We start from the raw sequence: 17,195 nt of genomic DNA, 5'->3' as shown, positions 1-17,195 counted from the left end.
GGACGTTGGGAGGAAACCCATGCAGGCACAGGGAGAACATGCAAACTCTGCACAGAAAGGCCCCAGGCCTTCTTATAGTGGGGCAACACCACTAACCATTACACTGCTGTGTTGCCCCTAACATTTATATTTTCTGGCCAAACACACTTTATTGGCTGCTTTTAAAATTAACAACAGCTTGGAGTGTGCTGCTTATGTCATGTATGTCCTCCTGGGGTGCACAGTAAGAGTGGCCTCTATTCTGTGCATTGGCTTTCAAGAACATGTGAAATATGAGACATTTGCATTCAGATCTCAAAGCTGACTTTGACACTTGTTCAATCTGGGAACTGATTCAGTATAATCCACTTCAAATATATCCTCTTTCATTTTTTTTATTGCCTACCAAAACTGAGAGTTACTCTAGCTTGTCTTTTAGAGGATGTCATATGAAAACCTTTAGATCATCCTGCTGCTTTCTAAATCAAATCAAATCAGATTTATTTATATAGCGCCAAATCATAACAAAGTTACATCAAGGCACTTTACATATAGAGCTGGACTAGACCGAATGATGTTTCAATTATGCAGCTCTGTAGGTACAGAGTTGAATTTGTTTTAACCATAGCAAAATAGTGCTTTGCCTTGATTCAACTCTAACTCTTATACTTTTAGGCTTTTGGACTGTGAGTAATTACAATTAAAATAGCAATCTGAGACATCATGTCCAGTTGCATGCATGGCAAGTAAGATGAACTTAAAAACGTAGAAAGTAATCAGAAGGAGTTTCTACTCCATCAACTAGAAAATAACATTAGAATTAATGATAAAAATAAAATATAAGTAATCTAATATATTATAAGCAGCAGACTAGAAGTCAAAATTAGGTGTTGCTTTCAACTACTGGAGATGGAAGAAAGATCCCATGAGTAAAACAGTAAGATGTGATACTGAATTCACATCGTTTCTTCTAAGCAAGTACACCTAATGCATCTTCTAGTTTTATTGTGAAAAATCACTGCATTAGTCTTGAAATTTGGTGAGTGAATATATTAAATGTTTTTCATAAATGCCACTGACAAACTCTACGACAAAATATTTGCTATAGGGACATCAGGGACAGACCTGATATCATGTTAGTATCCCCACATAGAAGTAACAAGACAACTACACTTTGTTGTTTGTAGCTGCTTTAAGTCTTTTGTAGGTGGCTTTGGGTCTGCTTATGGTGTTTTGCTTCTCTTTTTGGTCATTTTACATCTCTCTATGATCGTTTGACATCCTGATTTTTGTGATTCTTATTGGTCATTTTGCATTTCTTTAGACTAATTTTGTCTCTTTTGACTGGCCTGTGACAAGAAATTAAACATCATTTTAAATCACAAGTCAGACATCTCCCCTGACGGCCACGACTCTAAAACATCGAGGAAGCCTGACGCAGCCTGATGACGACTTTGTTTCCAAGACAGCTGAAATTACTGATATGATGGCACAATCATTCCCTGTACCTCGGGTGTAAATGGCAGCGATACGGTGGTCCTTAATTATAAGCACAAACCAAACCATGGATGTATTCATGGCAGTGAGCCATATGCTACAGCGCATGCTCGTGGGCAGCACAGAGGGGCGGGGCCAGGAGGTGGGCTGACCAACTGTAGGCAAGTGTGTGTTGTGTGTGTTCGCCTCAACGTAGCACGAAATGTGTGTCCTCTCAGCAACAACATACACACATACGTGGGACGTACTAGTTAACGTTTTTTTAGATATTGAAAGTTAGTTTTTGTCGTCTTAAGGCTGCTTCGATGTTCTATTCTGTCCAATAAACATTCCGTCTGTAAATCGCAATATATATTGGCCAAGAACAGCCGACTTCGTTTCTTCTAAAGAGTGTCCGCTTCCCCTCCCCTCGATGAAGCGTTGCGATGCCCTCTGATTTTATATCCCTCCTTAGCTCGGATCTCGACCTCAATTCCCCCAAATCTCTATACTCTAAAGGTAAGCTTTTGCGAAAGAAGTGCTACTATTACCAAACTAACCCGTTCTGTCCTGGTTTGAGTGGGAGGAAGATGAATGTCTTGATGGCTTACGTTAAGCCGCTAGCTAGCTGGAGTTAGCTTCTTTTCTGCTGTTAGCCATCCGAGCTAGCTTAGTTAGTTAGCTGCATTTGCACTGGTGACTACCTGACTGGTTAGCTGTCCGTGTCACATGCGTGGAAGAGCACAGTGGGCTGCTCTAACTGCATTTCTAACAATGATTCTTAGTTTCATGGGGAATTTCTAGTCCTTGTTATTAGTTTTAGTGTACTGGTAAGCATTGTGTTAAGTAGACAATATTAGCCATCCACAGCTACGTGAGGTCGCTCTACAGCCACATTGTTCGGCGGTTTAACGTATTTAAGTCTTGGTCGGATCCTGTAACTGTGCGTGCGTGTTGTGTGTCTGTGTACGCGCCCCCGCACATGTGTGTGGGGAGAAAAGGCCCAAAAGTTGAACATGTGTGTTTTGTTTATTCTCCTTGCTGAGTTTTGTAGAACGACAGTACTCCCGTTGTTTGGGATTATGACTGGATTTGAGCCAGATCAATCCTCCTCTCATTCTCTGGTTTCACGGAAAGAATGCAGTTTTTGGCATTTCACGGTTCAGAGCACTCTCTTTCTTGCTGTCGGGATGAAGGGTGCCACCACGGGGCCCCTGGGTCCAAAACACATCCTATCTGTTAAAGGTGTTGGGCACGTGTCAGCCAACTGTTATGTTGTTATTAGGACGGTGCTGCCACATCATGTAAGAACTAGATAGTTCACTCTTGTTGTGATCAGCTGGGGTTAGTGGGGGTTTATTCCCTTTCAGCAGCTTTCTGTAAGTTGATTTGTTCCCTGTTAACAAACGTATGAACTTAATCTGTAAAGGAGCCATCTCCTTATCTTCCACTCAGCACCATCAGCTATCGTGTTATTGCTTATTTATGAGAAAGCCTTGTATGCTGTGTGTTGTGCACTGCACTTAGAGTGGCAATGTAACCTGAGACACATAGTTTTTTGCATTTTGATACGTTGCTGGTAGACAAGAACTTCTTCTGCTTCCCATTTTACCTTCTGGTGTTAGCATGAGTCTGAATTTTGATTTCTAATTGTTTGCAAATACTTAGTCATTAATACCTAATGCATTCTTTACCTGCATTCTGGCTGACCTGCTGCTCCCACATCTGTCCGGCTGTTAAACATAGGGTGCTCATGAGGCGGCAAAAAGCATTGCTCTGTGACCCTGAAACACTCAGTAGAGCCTGCCATATGGTCGCACCGTATCACATGATCATATTTATTTATATCTTAGTAATTAGGTGTGTGTTGTGTTGGGGTCAAGGTAGCTTGGTTGTTCATCAGATACCTCATCCAAGGCCTCGTGTATTTCAGACTGTAAGTGAGAGAAATTTATAATGCTATGAAGACCAAGGACAGCTGGGAAACTCAATCATAACAAAACAATTCTGTATTTTTCAATAATGATCATACTTTTCTCAACTGTGTAGTCACATTTATTGTAACTTGATTATAGACAACATTAGAAAAACTCTGGACTGTTTTCAAAAATGCTTTCTTGACACAACAGAAATGTGCCAACTCATGTATGGGAAGTGAGTTTACATTTTACCAGGTTGTATGTCTGTGTATGACTTGCAGTGGTGTGAAATTGATCTATAACCAGTTATCTCTCTGAAATTAGAGCTCTATATAAATTTAAAGGTGATTATAGCCTTTCATATATTTCTCATGTTTTCATCTAATTAATATATGCAGGTACATCACATACAGTATACAGGCATTTCTTACTATTACTATTGCTATTTCAAGGTAAGCAGAGATGGTCCAAATAGCCAAAAATGGCATTCTTTGTGGTTTGAGTGCAGTGAGTGGCTCTTTTGTCAGTGTTCTGGCTTGAGCATATTGTTACATGTTCAAGAGTGTTATTAAAGCAGCCATTGTTGGGAACCCAGATACATTCTTGGTCTGCATATTTTTCATTTGCAACAAAAACTTCATGAACTGTCTATTCATCTGTCATCTTCTGTCTTAGTCCTTAGCCAGCTGCAATGAATGAAAATGGACTGGTGGCCTTGCCATTTGGCAAAGCTTTTGAGGCATGTGTAATTTGAGCAGTGCATAACTTTGAGATGAGGTAATTTAATTGTTCAAAGTGTAGGTTGAAGCCAGTCCACTCCGTGGCTTGCTAGTGTGTTGCAGCTTACTTTTTTTGGGCGAACTCTGGCAGGCAAATAAACTTTGAACAAATGTCATCTGACTTCTATAAAAGCACATTTAGACCAATAATAAATCAATTTTACAACCTTATCAGTGTCCAATATCCATATGGGAATGTTCTCCATATGTAAAGGAATGTGCTTGATTTTTAGACGACCCAACAAAAATTACAAAATAATTTTTCAAATTTGACTGAAAGTCAAATGCGAAAATTACCATTACAACTTAAATTAAGGCTCAATACTATTCCAATATTTGCCAAAATATGTTTCTTCAGTAAAATTTAAGCTTTGATGCTTCCCAATTTTATGGAAATATATTTAATGTCAAAAAACAAAAGCATTTGACCTTACCTCTGCTTACGCTGAAATCAATATCTTATTGAAATGCACAGATTGATTAGCTGGTGACGAGAAATGCCCTGTTTTCAGTGTTATTGGCTAAACGCTGATTGGCTGAAGAGATGCAAATACCTAATCCTGTGCTTGTCAAATTTACATTCATACCATTTAATGATGGTTTGAATGGCACTCCTGATCTCAGGAAAGTTGTCGACCACATGCTTCTCTTTATTGCCGCAATTGAAAATCTTCAAAATGGTTTCATAAACATGAAAATGGATCAAGTGAATTTATTTGGGACCTCTAACCCTAAATCATCTTTAGGATGTTGTAAAATGAGAGATTCACAACATAAGTGTGCTAGCAAATCTGTTAATATGATATGGTACAGAATGATATATACAAGCACGGTTTTGCATGCTGCTCAGTCCCTGGGTAATGTGGTGGATGAGTTCATTCAAAGAAGCAAATGAAATCCAGGCTATGCATTTACATACTCAGAGCAAAACAATTGAGCAGCAGTATTGTGTGTAAGGTGATTTGTGCTTGCATCGATTAGGAGCCTTATGTGTTTGAGACAATACGACAAATTAATATGACTTATAATAATAATTTCATATATTGATATGTGATGAAGTTGACGATCTTTTTCTTCCTCGAACCCTTATAAACAAAAACTACCTTGTAGAAAATACTGTAAAATGAATTTGATTATAACATAAAAAGTAATTTACTATAAAATATTATTTATTAGTGTTGACTCAAGAAGCATGCCGCCTACTTTGCTTTGTGACCCTCCTTCTCACCTCAGTCAGATGATGCCCTGGCCAGCAAACTAGTCCACTATCTTTGCTGTGTAATGTAATTCTGTTATCCAGCAGGAATATGTATGTAACAAAGTGCTATCAGAGATGTATTGTTGATCTGGAAACAGTGACATTTATTCATATGTGCTTTTGTGCATAATGCTTGATGTGTATGGATGGGTTCTCCATTCTGTCCACTCGCATCATACTCGCATCTCCTGTGTGAAAGGACTATTAGTCAAGACTGAGGTCATGTCGGGGTTGCCAGTCAATCCGTAATACATCCTTGCACAAAGATCCTCTCTCTTCACACCATGGACAAAGCATGGCAGTCTCAGATGAAGGGTCATCTTCGTGGATGGACACGCTTTCCTGTGATTTTGAGGGAACTACTCATTTTAGAGGGATTGTCTTTGGATGAACAAGAAAGCATGAAGTGAGCCTCCAGCTCAGTACTTTAAGTTTTGTCTCTCTGTTTCTTAATTTGTGCACTGAATCATTCTTGGTGTAAACCAAAGGGACCTTGTCTTGTCACTTCCTCACACTGACGTCACAGAAGTGCAAGATCATGTGTCTTGTCAGTTTCACCGTTCAGCTGGTGCGAAGTCATAGCTGTGTATCAGATGACTACTACGCATGCTGGGTGTCTCTTATGCACAGCTGAAATATCCATGTCAAGGTGTTGACAGGTCCCAGTTTCTTAGCAACTAGACTGCCTAATGACGTGTTCATCTGCCATCAAATGTGTTTTACACCAGTGTAACTGCAGCGGCTGCTTAAAGTCTACTTGGAATCAGCATCAAACACCATGCAGTGTCTGCAGGTTTTATTACAGTAAACCCCATGGGAAGCTAATTTAGATCATCATAGGATACTCTTGCTGGTGTTGACTGTGCAGTTTTTGTAGATGAAATTTAGATCATGAGAAGCAGGTTTGCTTACAGTCTGATTCTAAGATTGTCTCCACATATTTCTGAAACCAGAACATGGAATCAATCAACAATCTGAGTGAGAAACAGTAGCAGTTTTGTTATTGCTGCCAAAAACACACCAGTGTGATTTGCTAAGATGAAATTTTATTTTGTGGGGGGAAAAAAACATTAAAAATAGTTGGGTCAGTGAATTCAGTTCATTGTAGCCCAGACATTTTCTAGCTATCATTAATATTGCTAGATCCAATGGATCTTTGATTTGTGTTATGTTGAATGAAGCAGCAAATGTGTTCTGTTTTTACCATAATAGTTACAATTTTAAGTAGTCTCCTACATTCCTGATTAATTCTAAGACAGAGCTGCTTGAATGTTGAATTGCTCCACTATCTTTTGTAGTCACTTGGTCAAGTAGATTAAAAAAATATATTATAAATATATAAATATTTTTCAGAGTGTAATTTATCTTCTTCTGTTCATCTCTTATGGCAGAGTCAGTATATGACCTCCTCCCCAAAGAGCTCCAGCTTCAGCCGTCGTCCACCCAGAACGACCCACCCACCATGAGCCAGAAGAGTGGGGGAGAGGCGGGCCCTCCTCCCTCTGCAGCATTGGCCTCCGGTGAGCTACCTGCTCAACCAATGAAAACCATGATCTGGGATCAGTTTCCCCTTGCCAATTTATTCCCCACACCAGTAGGGGTGAAGAAAGTAATGCAGTCTTCAATCATTTGTCTGGGGGCAACTTCACCACTTCACTTCATTCATATTTGTGCCTGTGTGAGATTACATTGGATAATATCTTGTTTATACTCCAACAGAGCTATTTTAATACTGGTGGCATTAGGTTTTACTTGGGTATATTAGGGGTTTCCCTGTCTCGACTAAGAGTTATACCAGATGAGTCTGGAGTGTTAAAAGTCAGTTTGAATTGAATGTAATTTATTCAGAATAGTAATCATCATAAAATATTTATTGATAAGCATTATTCTGTCAGTTTGTGTGACTTGGTCGGTAATAGGGGATCTAGTTAGGTTGTTAAAATGTTAATGTGGTCAATGTGTTTACATCCTAGCAGCAGTGTGGGAGGCCTTCTCGAGTCAATGCATTAAGACGTTGCTATTCTGTCAAAGTGCAATTGCAATCACTGTTTCCAGCTTCTCATCTCACAACTGATACGAAAATAGTTTGACTTAGTAAAGATAGACATTTAAAAAGTGTTATCATTTTAGATCAGTCTCCAAACACAATTAATTGGCAACAATCCCATTGTAACAGTGGCCATTATAAATTATGAATCCTATACAGTATGGTTTGCTCCCCTGGAAATCTAATAAATGTTACAAGAAATTTTGAGTTTGCATTAACTGCATGCTGAAATAGCTTCTCCTTCTCATTTCACTCATTTTTGCAGCAGCACTATTCCCTGTGATGCTTGTGCTAAATGTTGTTTTTTGTTTTGTTTGTTTGTTTGTTTTTTTCACTTGGCTTTTTAGGCAATTTGAAAAATGCATTTGGGTGGTCCAGCTTCAGAAAGCCAGAAAAACCCATGCCACCTCAATCTGTACTGCTGATCCAGATACCTCCTTTTGACTGTAGCAGTCATCTCAGACATCCCTCATGTTGTCATATATATATATATATATATATAAAATGCATATTATAGTATATTGCGTTTCAGAATCTGTGTTAACACTTCTTGACGTTAGCCTATGGTTCAATGGTATAAAAATATACATATATGTACATTTAGGTTTTCATTCTTAAATGTCTTAACAAGTGTCAAAGCAAATGGCAATAACAGCCTATGTGAATTCATGCTTCCTCTTGTATGTACACATACAACAACAGGCAATTGGAAAATGAACTGAGGTTTGAAATGGTTAGTTTTAAACTAAATGCAGCCACTCCCACTTATTGAAATTCTGTCTCCGTAGGAAACAGTGAAGTTGCCCCTGACAATGGACTGTCTTTTCAATTTGGTTCAGTAAAGCAAAGGAATACGGTCTGATCTTGGATCATGGTTCAGGGCAATCAACACCTGTGAAGGACTGTAGTCTGTAGTTTAAAGAGCAAACTAACTGGTCCACAATCTTGTTGGGGAGAGCGCTTTTGTTAACTCTACCTTTTCACTATCCTGTCTGAACCAGCTGGCCCTTAGCAGTGCTGATCAAAAGCATGACTATTTTAATATCCTTAAGATCATCATTAACCAGATACACATGCTTAAAAGTGTCTAGAAATTATCAACTTCAAAAGTTACTCCTGCGTTCAGTATATTAACTCATCCAATTTACTGATTGACAGAAGTTGAGTCTTGAATGATCAGCTCTCTTGTTGCTCATTGGCTGTCTCGTTTTTATTGCAGGAAGTTCCCTCTGAGGCAGGGAGTGTCTGCATATAAAATGGTCTGCAGTTCACTGCTCCATAGGTCAGAGGCTTGTTTATTCTGTCTCCATGGCTACGCTCAGTCCCAACCAAATCTTCCAATTGGCATGCGCAAACTACTTTTTACTTCTGAATGCACATTGCACAAACTGTACTGTAAGCCTGGCAACCCTGGCAAATTTAATTTGGCGCCACATGACCAGCTTGTAAATTTGGCTGTACAATAAAGTTTGACCAGATTTTGCTGTTTTGTTTTTTTTTTTTCTCTTTCTTTCTTTTTTTCTGGCAATGTGTATGAGACAATTTATAGCTTGCTTTTGTTTCTGTAAACAAAGCATGCCAGTTTTCTCACATTGATTTATATTGAGAAAGGTCTTGTAAGAATCAAAACTTTGTGGGACCTATATACCCTTCTCAACTTTAACTTCAAAATATTCAATCAATGCTTGACAGCTCTCGCATGCACCGTGAGAGCATATAACCCACAACAGTCTATTGAAATTAGAGTTGGGAAGAGGGGAAATCAATACAAATTTTGCACAAATTCAGCTGCTTGAATGGGACTGCTAGCCTGCTATATCCTGAACATCTGTACTAACTTATTTATCTGTGTATACTACTACAGATGCCACCTCTTCCACCTCCAGCCCCTCTGCCTCTTCCTCCCTGGCCATTGGAGCCCCATCCACTGGTCCCTCTACCTCATCCTCGGACCATCTCAAGGTTCCCCAGCATATCCACTCGACAGGAGGAGATGGAGTCGGAGCTTCAGAGATACAAGGTATGGAGGGTGCTGTATCTGCCCCCAGCAGAGGCAACAGTGGAGCAAACACTGCAACAGGAGATATAGGGTCAGGAGTGTTGTCAGGGTTAGGAGTCCAGCAGCTTCAGAACACCCCATCAAAACGGAGGCCTGTTTTGAGCATATCCCCACCACCTGAGGACCTACTAGATGACAGCCAGATGTCTTGCCAAGAGGAGCCCACCGTATCTGGTCCACCAGGTCCAGACTCAGAGCATAGCAGCAGCATGTGGGCTGATGATTCCGTCTCCAACTTCAGCTTGATCAGCTCCATCTCCTATAATGACAACACAGAAGTACCACGCAAATCTAGAAAGCGTACCCCCCGCCAGCGGCCTGGCCCAAAGCCCGCTCCCCCAGAGGACAGCATGGATGTGTTTGATGCTGACAGTGCCAAAGCCCCTCACTTTGTCCTATCCCAGCTTGGTACAGACAAGACCAGCGCCATGGCCAGGTGAGGTGACCCTCGTACAGTGCATATTGTGTTTGATTTGTAACTCAGGCTACCTCTGTCCCCCTGTAGGATTAAAGTCAAGGTCATCAATTTTGTTTTGTCTGAGGTAGTTGAATTTCTGGAGGTCATATCAATGCTGTGATAGTGTTTTTTTTTTTCTCCCCCCTCTCTGCAGCTCTCTTGAGTCAGGAACTGCAGTGAAAGGTGGATCACTATCTGCTCAGTTCCCCCAGAAGAGTGATGGAAAAGAGCTGAAGATCTTAGTGCAGCCAGAGACCCAGCACAGAGCTCGCTATCTGACTGAGGGCAGCAGAGGTTCTGTCAAAGACCGTACACAGCAGGGATTCCCCACTGTCAAGGTTTGATAGGCCACCAAGCTGCCTCTTGACACAGGAAAAATGTTAACACTGAAGTTGGAAATGACTGAATACGGCCAAAGATACATAGGACACGTGGAGTGTGGGGTGCTGTGCACCACATGAGAATGCCTGTACATACAAATCAGGAGCATTCATTCTAGCTGCTACCCAAAAGCTTCATTTAAAAAGGCAAAACTGCTGTCGTGTGTATTCAGCATAGACACACAGTTCATAGACAAAATATTTGGAACCATATAATCTAGGTACTGCTGCTACTGGAAAATCTGAGCAGAGAAGTAAAAGAATAGCTGCTGCTCTGCATTCATTAACCTTCCTGACCACCACTGAGGTGGCTCATAGTTGTCAGTGTATGTTAAGTATAAAGGACTACAAACAGCAAAACCACCCTGAAATTCATCAGCACATGCAACGTATGATCCCACCCAAGATGCTAGTTTGGCGTTTCATCGTTCAGGAATCAAGAAAGTTTATTTTTGTGATATAATGGAAACATTTCCCTCTCTATAACATTGTGAACAAGTATCTGCACACTACATTACAATCCCTAACGGTTTAGTCCATTACAAGTGTTGCTTGTTGCTGAAAAAAATCTATATTGTTTAAAGGTGGTTTCGATTATTAATGGCAGTTAAGGAAAATTATTTACAAAGTTTTCTTTTTTGTTTACAGTTGGAAGGTGTAAATGAGCCAGCGGTGCTGCAGGTCTTTGTAGCTAATGATGCAGGCAGAGTGAAGCCTCATGGTTTCTACCAGGCCTGCAGAGTGACTGGACGCAACACCACTGCCTGCAAAGAAGTTGACATAGAGGGCACCACTGTTATTGAGATCCCACTGGAACCCAGCAATGATATGACACTTGCGTAAGATGTTATTTCTGTGGATAATTTGAGATTTATTGATTTTCTGTGTTGATGTTTAAAATGTGTGTTGTGTTTGTTATATATTCTGTAACTTGTGTTTACTTCTACAGAGTTGACTGTGTAGGAATCTTGAAACTGCGTAATGCAGATGTTGAGGCACGTATTGGTGTAGCAGGATCCAAGAAGAAAAGCACCCGTGCCAGGCTGGCTTTCAGAGTCAGCATCCCTCAGCCTGATGGATCTGTCCTCACTCTGCAGGTCCCTTCATCACCCATCCTCTGCAGTAAGTTCAATCACAACATGAACTGAAAATACTGGCCAAAAATATTTGCTACAAAGGTAGTAGCTGTCACCAGGTCTTAATACTGAGGGATTCAAATTGAGCATTTCTAAAAATGTGTGGTGCTTGACATTTGTTTTTCACTTGGCTCAGAACACAGAACATTTTCAGGGTCTTGTAGCACACGCTAACACAGATGTTGCAAGTTGATACTCCTTCACTCTTCTGTCATTCTCTAGCCCAACCAGCAGGAGTGCCAGAGATCCTGAAGAAGAGTCTGCAGAGCTGCTCAGTGAGAGGAGGAGAGGAAGTATTTATCATTGGAAAGAACTTCCTCAAAGGAACCAAAGTTATCTTTCAGGAGAATATTACAGGTGATGTGGTCATCTTACTATTGTCAGTGTTTTCCGTCGTATTTGTGTGGATATGGTTCTTCTGCGTGTGAAGTTCCTGGTGGATGGAAGAATAAAAAAAATAATTTTATTTCTAGATGATAATTCCTGGCAAGCTGAGGCAAAGATTGACATGGACCTTTTCCATCAGGTAAATGCAACATAATCTTATGCTTACTTCATGGTACCTTCTTGAATGTCATAAGATGCCTTGTCAAATCTCCGTATTTTCATCAACCATACTCCTCATGAAGTTCAACTTCAAATGTGAGCATTTTGGATGTCCGATGTTTTCCAGAACCATTTGATAGTGACGGTTCCTCCGTTCCACAACCAGTCAGTTACTTCTCCTGTCTCTGTGGGAATCTTTGTGATGACCAATGCTGGTAGATCACATGATGCTCATGCCTTCACCTACACTCCAGATTCAGGTATAGTCACAAGCTCAAGTGTATAATCACCTATGAAATAATTTTCATACCGCGTCAGGGTAGTTTCCTTGGAATTATAGGACTGCTCCCTATATTATTTCTTAAAGGTGTAGATTAGGCCTCAAGATTAATTGAATTTTAGTTGTGTGAGTGTTTAGGTTTTTTTTTTTTTTTTTTTGAAGTGTTTCAAGATTGCTAAAATGTCAAAATTCTTCTGTGACTCATTATTGCAAGTTAAAACACAATACGTTGTAATAGTTAAATAAATTGTGAAGTTAAAGATATATACTTGCAATCGTGTTCTAGTATTCTCAGAGGCACAAAGCTAGCCCGTGTTTCCACTTTGACCCACAGGTGATGACTCCAATCTCCAAACAATAAAAACAGAGGAACCATCTCTATTTAAGACATGTATATTTGATGGCCAGATGAAATCTATGTCCTCTGAGCGAAGTGACTGCTCTGTTCAGTCTTCCAAAAGGCAGGAGGACACACCAATGGAAGTGTCTAGCAATCCACCACCCACAGATGTCTTCAAGGTAAGATGCACTTGTTTCTCAAAAATTAGGAGTGAAAAATTGATATTAAAGTTATTGCAATTAACACCTCTGTTTCCACGCCGTTCTCAGTCATCCCCAGACCCTCTTGTCTCAGTGCAGCAGACCCTGGAGCTCAGCTCTAGTCCTCACCCAGGAGGAGAGTCCTTTCAGACCCCAATGCCTCTACAACATGAAGATGTGGAGCTTCCCCATGCGCCTCCTGTCTTTCCTAGTCTAGAGTCTCTCAGCACCATGCAAAAGCAAGACATTGCCCCCACAACCTCTTTCCCAGTATCAGGAGACACCACGATCCCCCCTGTGACACCAGAAGTCCCTCAACAGTTCCTCAGAGATCCTCAGGATAGCCTGCCTCCTGAACGCTCAAGCAATAGTGGGGGTGTTGTGGTTGTGGCCATGCCCCAGATATCAACTCCCTCTCAACCCCAGCCACAACAGTCCCAGGTTCCCTTGTTCCCCCAGGAAGGGGTGGCACAGCTGGAGAGGGCAGTAAGGGAGCTGCAAGCTGAAGGTAACACTACACTCCAACAGGTGTTGGAAGCAGCTGTCGCACAACAGCAGCTGAACTCTGTGCTTTATAGCCCCACACCCTCTCCAGACTCTCTTCAGCAGCACGTCCAGGAGAACATGAATAGCCTTAGATTGGGAACCACAGATAATACACTGTCACAGCAGCAGTTACAGATACAACAGCAACAACAAATGCAACAGCAGCAGCAGCAGCAACAACAACAACAAATACAGCAACAGTTTCAGCAGCATCAACAACTGCAGCAACAACAGCAGATCCTTGGTAACCTTCAGCATCAACAACAGCAGCAGGTCCTCAGCAACATGCAGATTCAACAACAACTAATACTACAGCCACAAGACCAGCAGCAACTTATGGAGAATATTCAACAGCAGCAACAGTTGCAACAAAATCAGCAACAGCAAGTCCTTAACAACATCCAACTTCAGGATCAGCAACAACAAAATCAAATACTTAGCAACTTACAACAACATCAGCTGCAGCAACAGCAAAATCAAGCATTGAGTAACCTCCAACAGCAACAACAACTACAAGAGCAGCAAGTCTTGGAGAATTTGCAGCAGCACCTTCAGGCTGAGTTGCTACAACCCCAAATCCACTCAACCACACAAGTACAGCAGCCAGTGTCTCTGCTTCAACAGGCTGGAGAGCTGCTCACCATTCAGACCAGCTTCCCAACACAGCCTCCATCCCACACATCACCCCCACAACAGCTCTTCCAATCACCCAGGCCGCTTGCTGAGACCCAAGGATCTCAACAGCAGGTCCAGGCTGCCCTGCTCCAGAATACACTCACTGTTCTGACTAGTGGCAATCTCAACACAGAGCAGCAGTCCCCTGGGTCAACACTTTACCTGTCCCCAAACCCTCAGCCACAACAACAACAGCAGCAGCAGCAGCAGCAGCAACAGCAATTGTCATTCATATCCTCCATGGAAACATCTACCAGCCAGCCCCAACCTGTTGCAATGTTTCAGAACCAACCCCAAGATCAGCTTTCCCATATGCAGCAACAGAGTACCCCCATGGAGGAGCAGCAGTCTGCCCAGCAGAACCAACAACAGCCACCACAGATTCCACTTGGCCAGCAGGGCTCCTTGTTCCAAAGTATACCAAATCACTCACAAGGTAACCCTGTCTCCCAGAGCCAACTCTCCCAACCCCAGCAGACTGGTCTGCTCCTCTGCACGACCGATCTTAACCCTCAGGCTATTCCACCAGCTATCCTCTTCAGCACACAGACCCAAGGCCCTTCCCCTATAGGAAGCATTGGTGTTGGAATCCCTCAGCCAGACCCAACAGAGCCAATGTCCTTCCAAGATCAGAGCTCCTCAGGCAGCAATTCAACATCCACTGAGAACCAACAGCAGAGCCTTTTTCAGGAGCAGCAGCCAATGCAAGTAGGCCCAAGCTCCAGCAGCGTCCCAAGCAGTCAACCTGTGGAGCTGTTTTTGCCACAGACCTCTCTGTCTAACCTCCAGAACACTATTGGCTCCCAGGAGCTGAACAGCCAGGCTCCAGCCCCTGGCACGACCATCTTTGTGGTTCAAGGTGGCGTGGGTGTTGTAGCCAGCCCTGGCCAGCAGCCCCCAGAGCAGCTTTTCCAGACGACTGTGGGTGGGAATGTGGCTCCACAAGGACAAGCCAATTTGTTTGTGTTTGGCATCCCGAATGGTAAGAAGATTTTTATACCTTTACGGTGCAATAAATCACTTCAGTAACTTTAGTACTAGGTGGTGCCACAAGCAACCCATAGAGCTCTAGATGTACAGTTGATTGAGTTTCTTTGATACCACATTTATGTCTTTCATATACTGTTTTATTTTAGTGATTATTACCTTTTTCTCTTCCTCCCAGACTCACCCCAGCTGCTAAATTCCTCTGGACCCAACCTGACAACTCAGAGCCAGGCCCAGAACTCCACTCACATGCAGCCTCTGTTGGACCAATCCATGACCCAAACTGCTTCCCCAATGCCGGCCACCATGCACAGCAGCTTACAGAATACCCTCCAGGCCCAAATGCAGTCCAGCTTAGAGAATGCCATACAGACCAGCCTACAAAACGCAATGCAGACTAACACACAAACAGCTCTGCAATCCAGTTTGCAGGCAACTATAGAAACAAGTCTGCCAACTCCAATGCAGACCAATCTACAGACTCAGATACAGAGCAGCTTACAGAATCAGTTGCAGGCTTCAATATCTGCATCACCTAACATGGATAAAATTGAGGACTTACTGGAAAGCCTACAGAAGTAGTGATAGATATTTGGACAAGGTGGGCACGAAGGGGAGTGAGTAATATGTAGCGGAGATATATACATCTTAATATCAACACAGTGGCAGTGCATAATTCTTTGTGCCAATGCCAAGAAATTTAGAGAAATATAAGAATTAAATTCCCCTTTTTATCTAAAAACTCAAATTATGAGCTCATGAAACTCCTTGTTTGTATGAAATATTTATCATTGATTACAGCCTTCATGCATCCATTGTCCTTGAATTGATGAATCCGCCTTTGTTATTACCCCTCTTGCAGGATCAAAGAGGCCTGTAATAACTGCTTTATCCATCAGTCTCAGAAATGCAGTGTTTTGTTGTCAGAGTGATTTAATAATCTGAGTTTAAGAAATTATTATGATTTTGAAAAACCATCAGGTTATGGTGGAAAAACTGGAAAGGGATAAAGGAATGTCTCAGTGACAGGGAGACTGGGGGGAATAGTAATGAGGTGGAGATGAGGCTGTAACACCAGGCAGAGAAAATCAAACAGCCAGCCATGGAGTGAATATCAGATTGCACAGAAGTGCCAGGTGTGTGGACTGAATCTCTTTTGTGAGTGTGTAAACTCACTTCACTCAGAGAGACAGTTAGTGAGGAGTGTAGTTCTCTGCTGATCCAGTTCTCCGTGACCACGACCTGCCACAAAAACAGGAGTAAAATCATTTTGGTAGTTCTATATAAACTTTTTGTAATGTGGAGAACATATGATCCCTCGCAATTAATCAAACCCTTGTGTTTGCACGTATCTACATATTGACTAAATTATACTGTAAGAACAAAGACTATTAAATTATGTACATTTATAGAATATTTTTGCTTCCATCGTATTTACCACCTTGGCTGGAGTTTGCACCTGAGGAAACAGTTAAATGTGGATTTTAACCCACAAAAATTAAGCAAACATCCACCTATACAGGCTATCAATACATTCTGGTATTGCAGGAGATTCCCCCATGTACAGAGAAATAACAGAGAATCAAACACTCACAAATGAGATTCAATCTGGTGAATAACATGACCTGGTCTTTGATTTAGGCACCACTGTGGTTTTAATTAACCACAGTATTTTAATGTTTAGGCCTCATCACTGGGTTTGCAGAAGCTTTCTTGGTGAAATTTTAAGAAGCATAGTCGTGTATATCTTTTTGTTTTGATAACGTGGATAGAAAGAAACTTTCCACTCGTGAAAATGGAGTGTTGTGTGGTTTTATAAACATTTTATCTCAAGCACTTTATAACCTCTTTTGTGTAACCAGCTAATCCTTATATCCGTCCACAGCACTCTGCTGACCCAACTGAATTTGTACTTGGAAACATCCAGTAAAAAAAAACAAAGGAAAAAAAAAAAAGCAGTTGTCTTTGTAAAGGTAAATGCATCTTAACCAAGCATTTTTACATTTTCTCATGTCAGAATATTTTTGAGGTTTAGGACAACTTTGTATAGAATGTCTGCTCACTGTCGATTCCCTCTTTGTATTCAGTCTCAGTGGTCCAGTCAAGTCTGTCAAAAAACAGCCATTCCCAC

At 41.5% G+C, this 17,195-nt stretch overlaps 1 protein-coding gene across 1 annotated transcript; it reads left to right on the top strand.

Moving 5' to 3' along the window:
- Positions 1 to 1,677: 1,677 nt before the first annotated feature.
- Positions 1,678 to 17,047, top strand: nfat5a (nuclear factor of activated T cells 5a). Its single transcript, XM_029522244.1, has 12 exons — positions 1,678 to 1,974; positions 6,803 to 6,931; positions 9,323 to 9,953; positions 10,129 to 10,312; positions 11,003 to 11,193; positions 11,304 to 11,476; positions 11,713 to 11,847; positions 11,964 to 12,016; positions 12,164 to 12,296; positions 12,651 to 12,835; positions 12,926 to 15,059; positions 15,243 to 17,047. Exons 1-12 carry the CDS (start codon positions 1,902 to 1,904, stop codon positions 15,644 to 15,646), a joined length of 4,425 nt encoding a protein of 1,474 aa, XP_029378104.1. The 5' UTR covers positions 1,678 to 1,901; the 3' UTR covers positions 15,647 to 17,047.
- Positions 17,048 to 17,195: the final 148 nt, after the last annotated feature.

This window comes from Echeneis naucrates, chromosome 16, assembly GCF_900963305.1.
Source record: "Echeneis naucrates chromosome 16, fEcheNa1.1, whole genome shotgun sequence".
Lineage (NCBI taxonomy): Eukaryota > Metazoa > Chordata > Actinopteri > Carangiformes > Echeneidae > Echeneis > Echeneis naucrates.
Note: the sequence above shows the minus strand (reverse complement) of the source record. Positions and strands in the feature narration are given on the sequence as shown.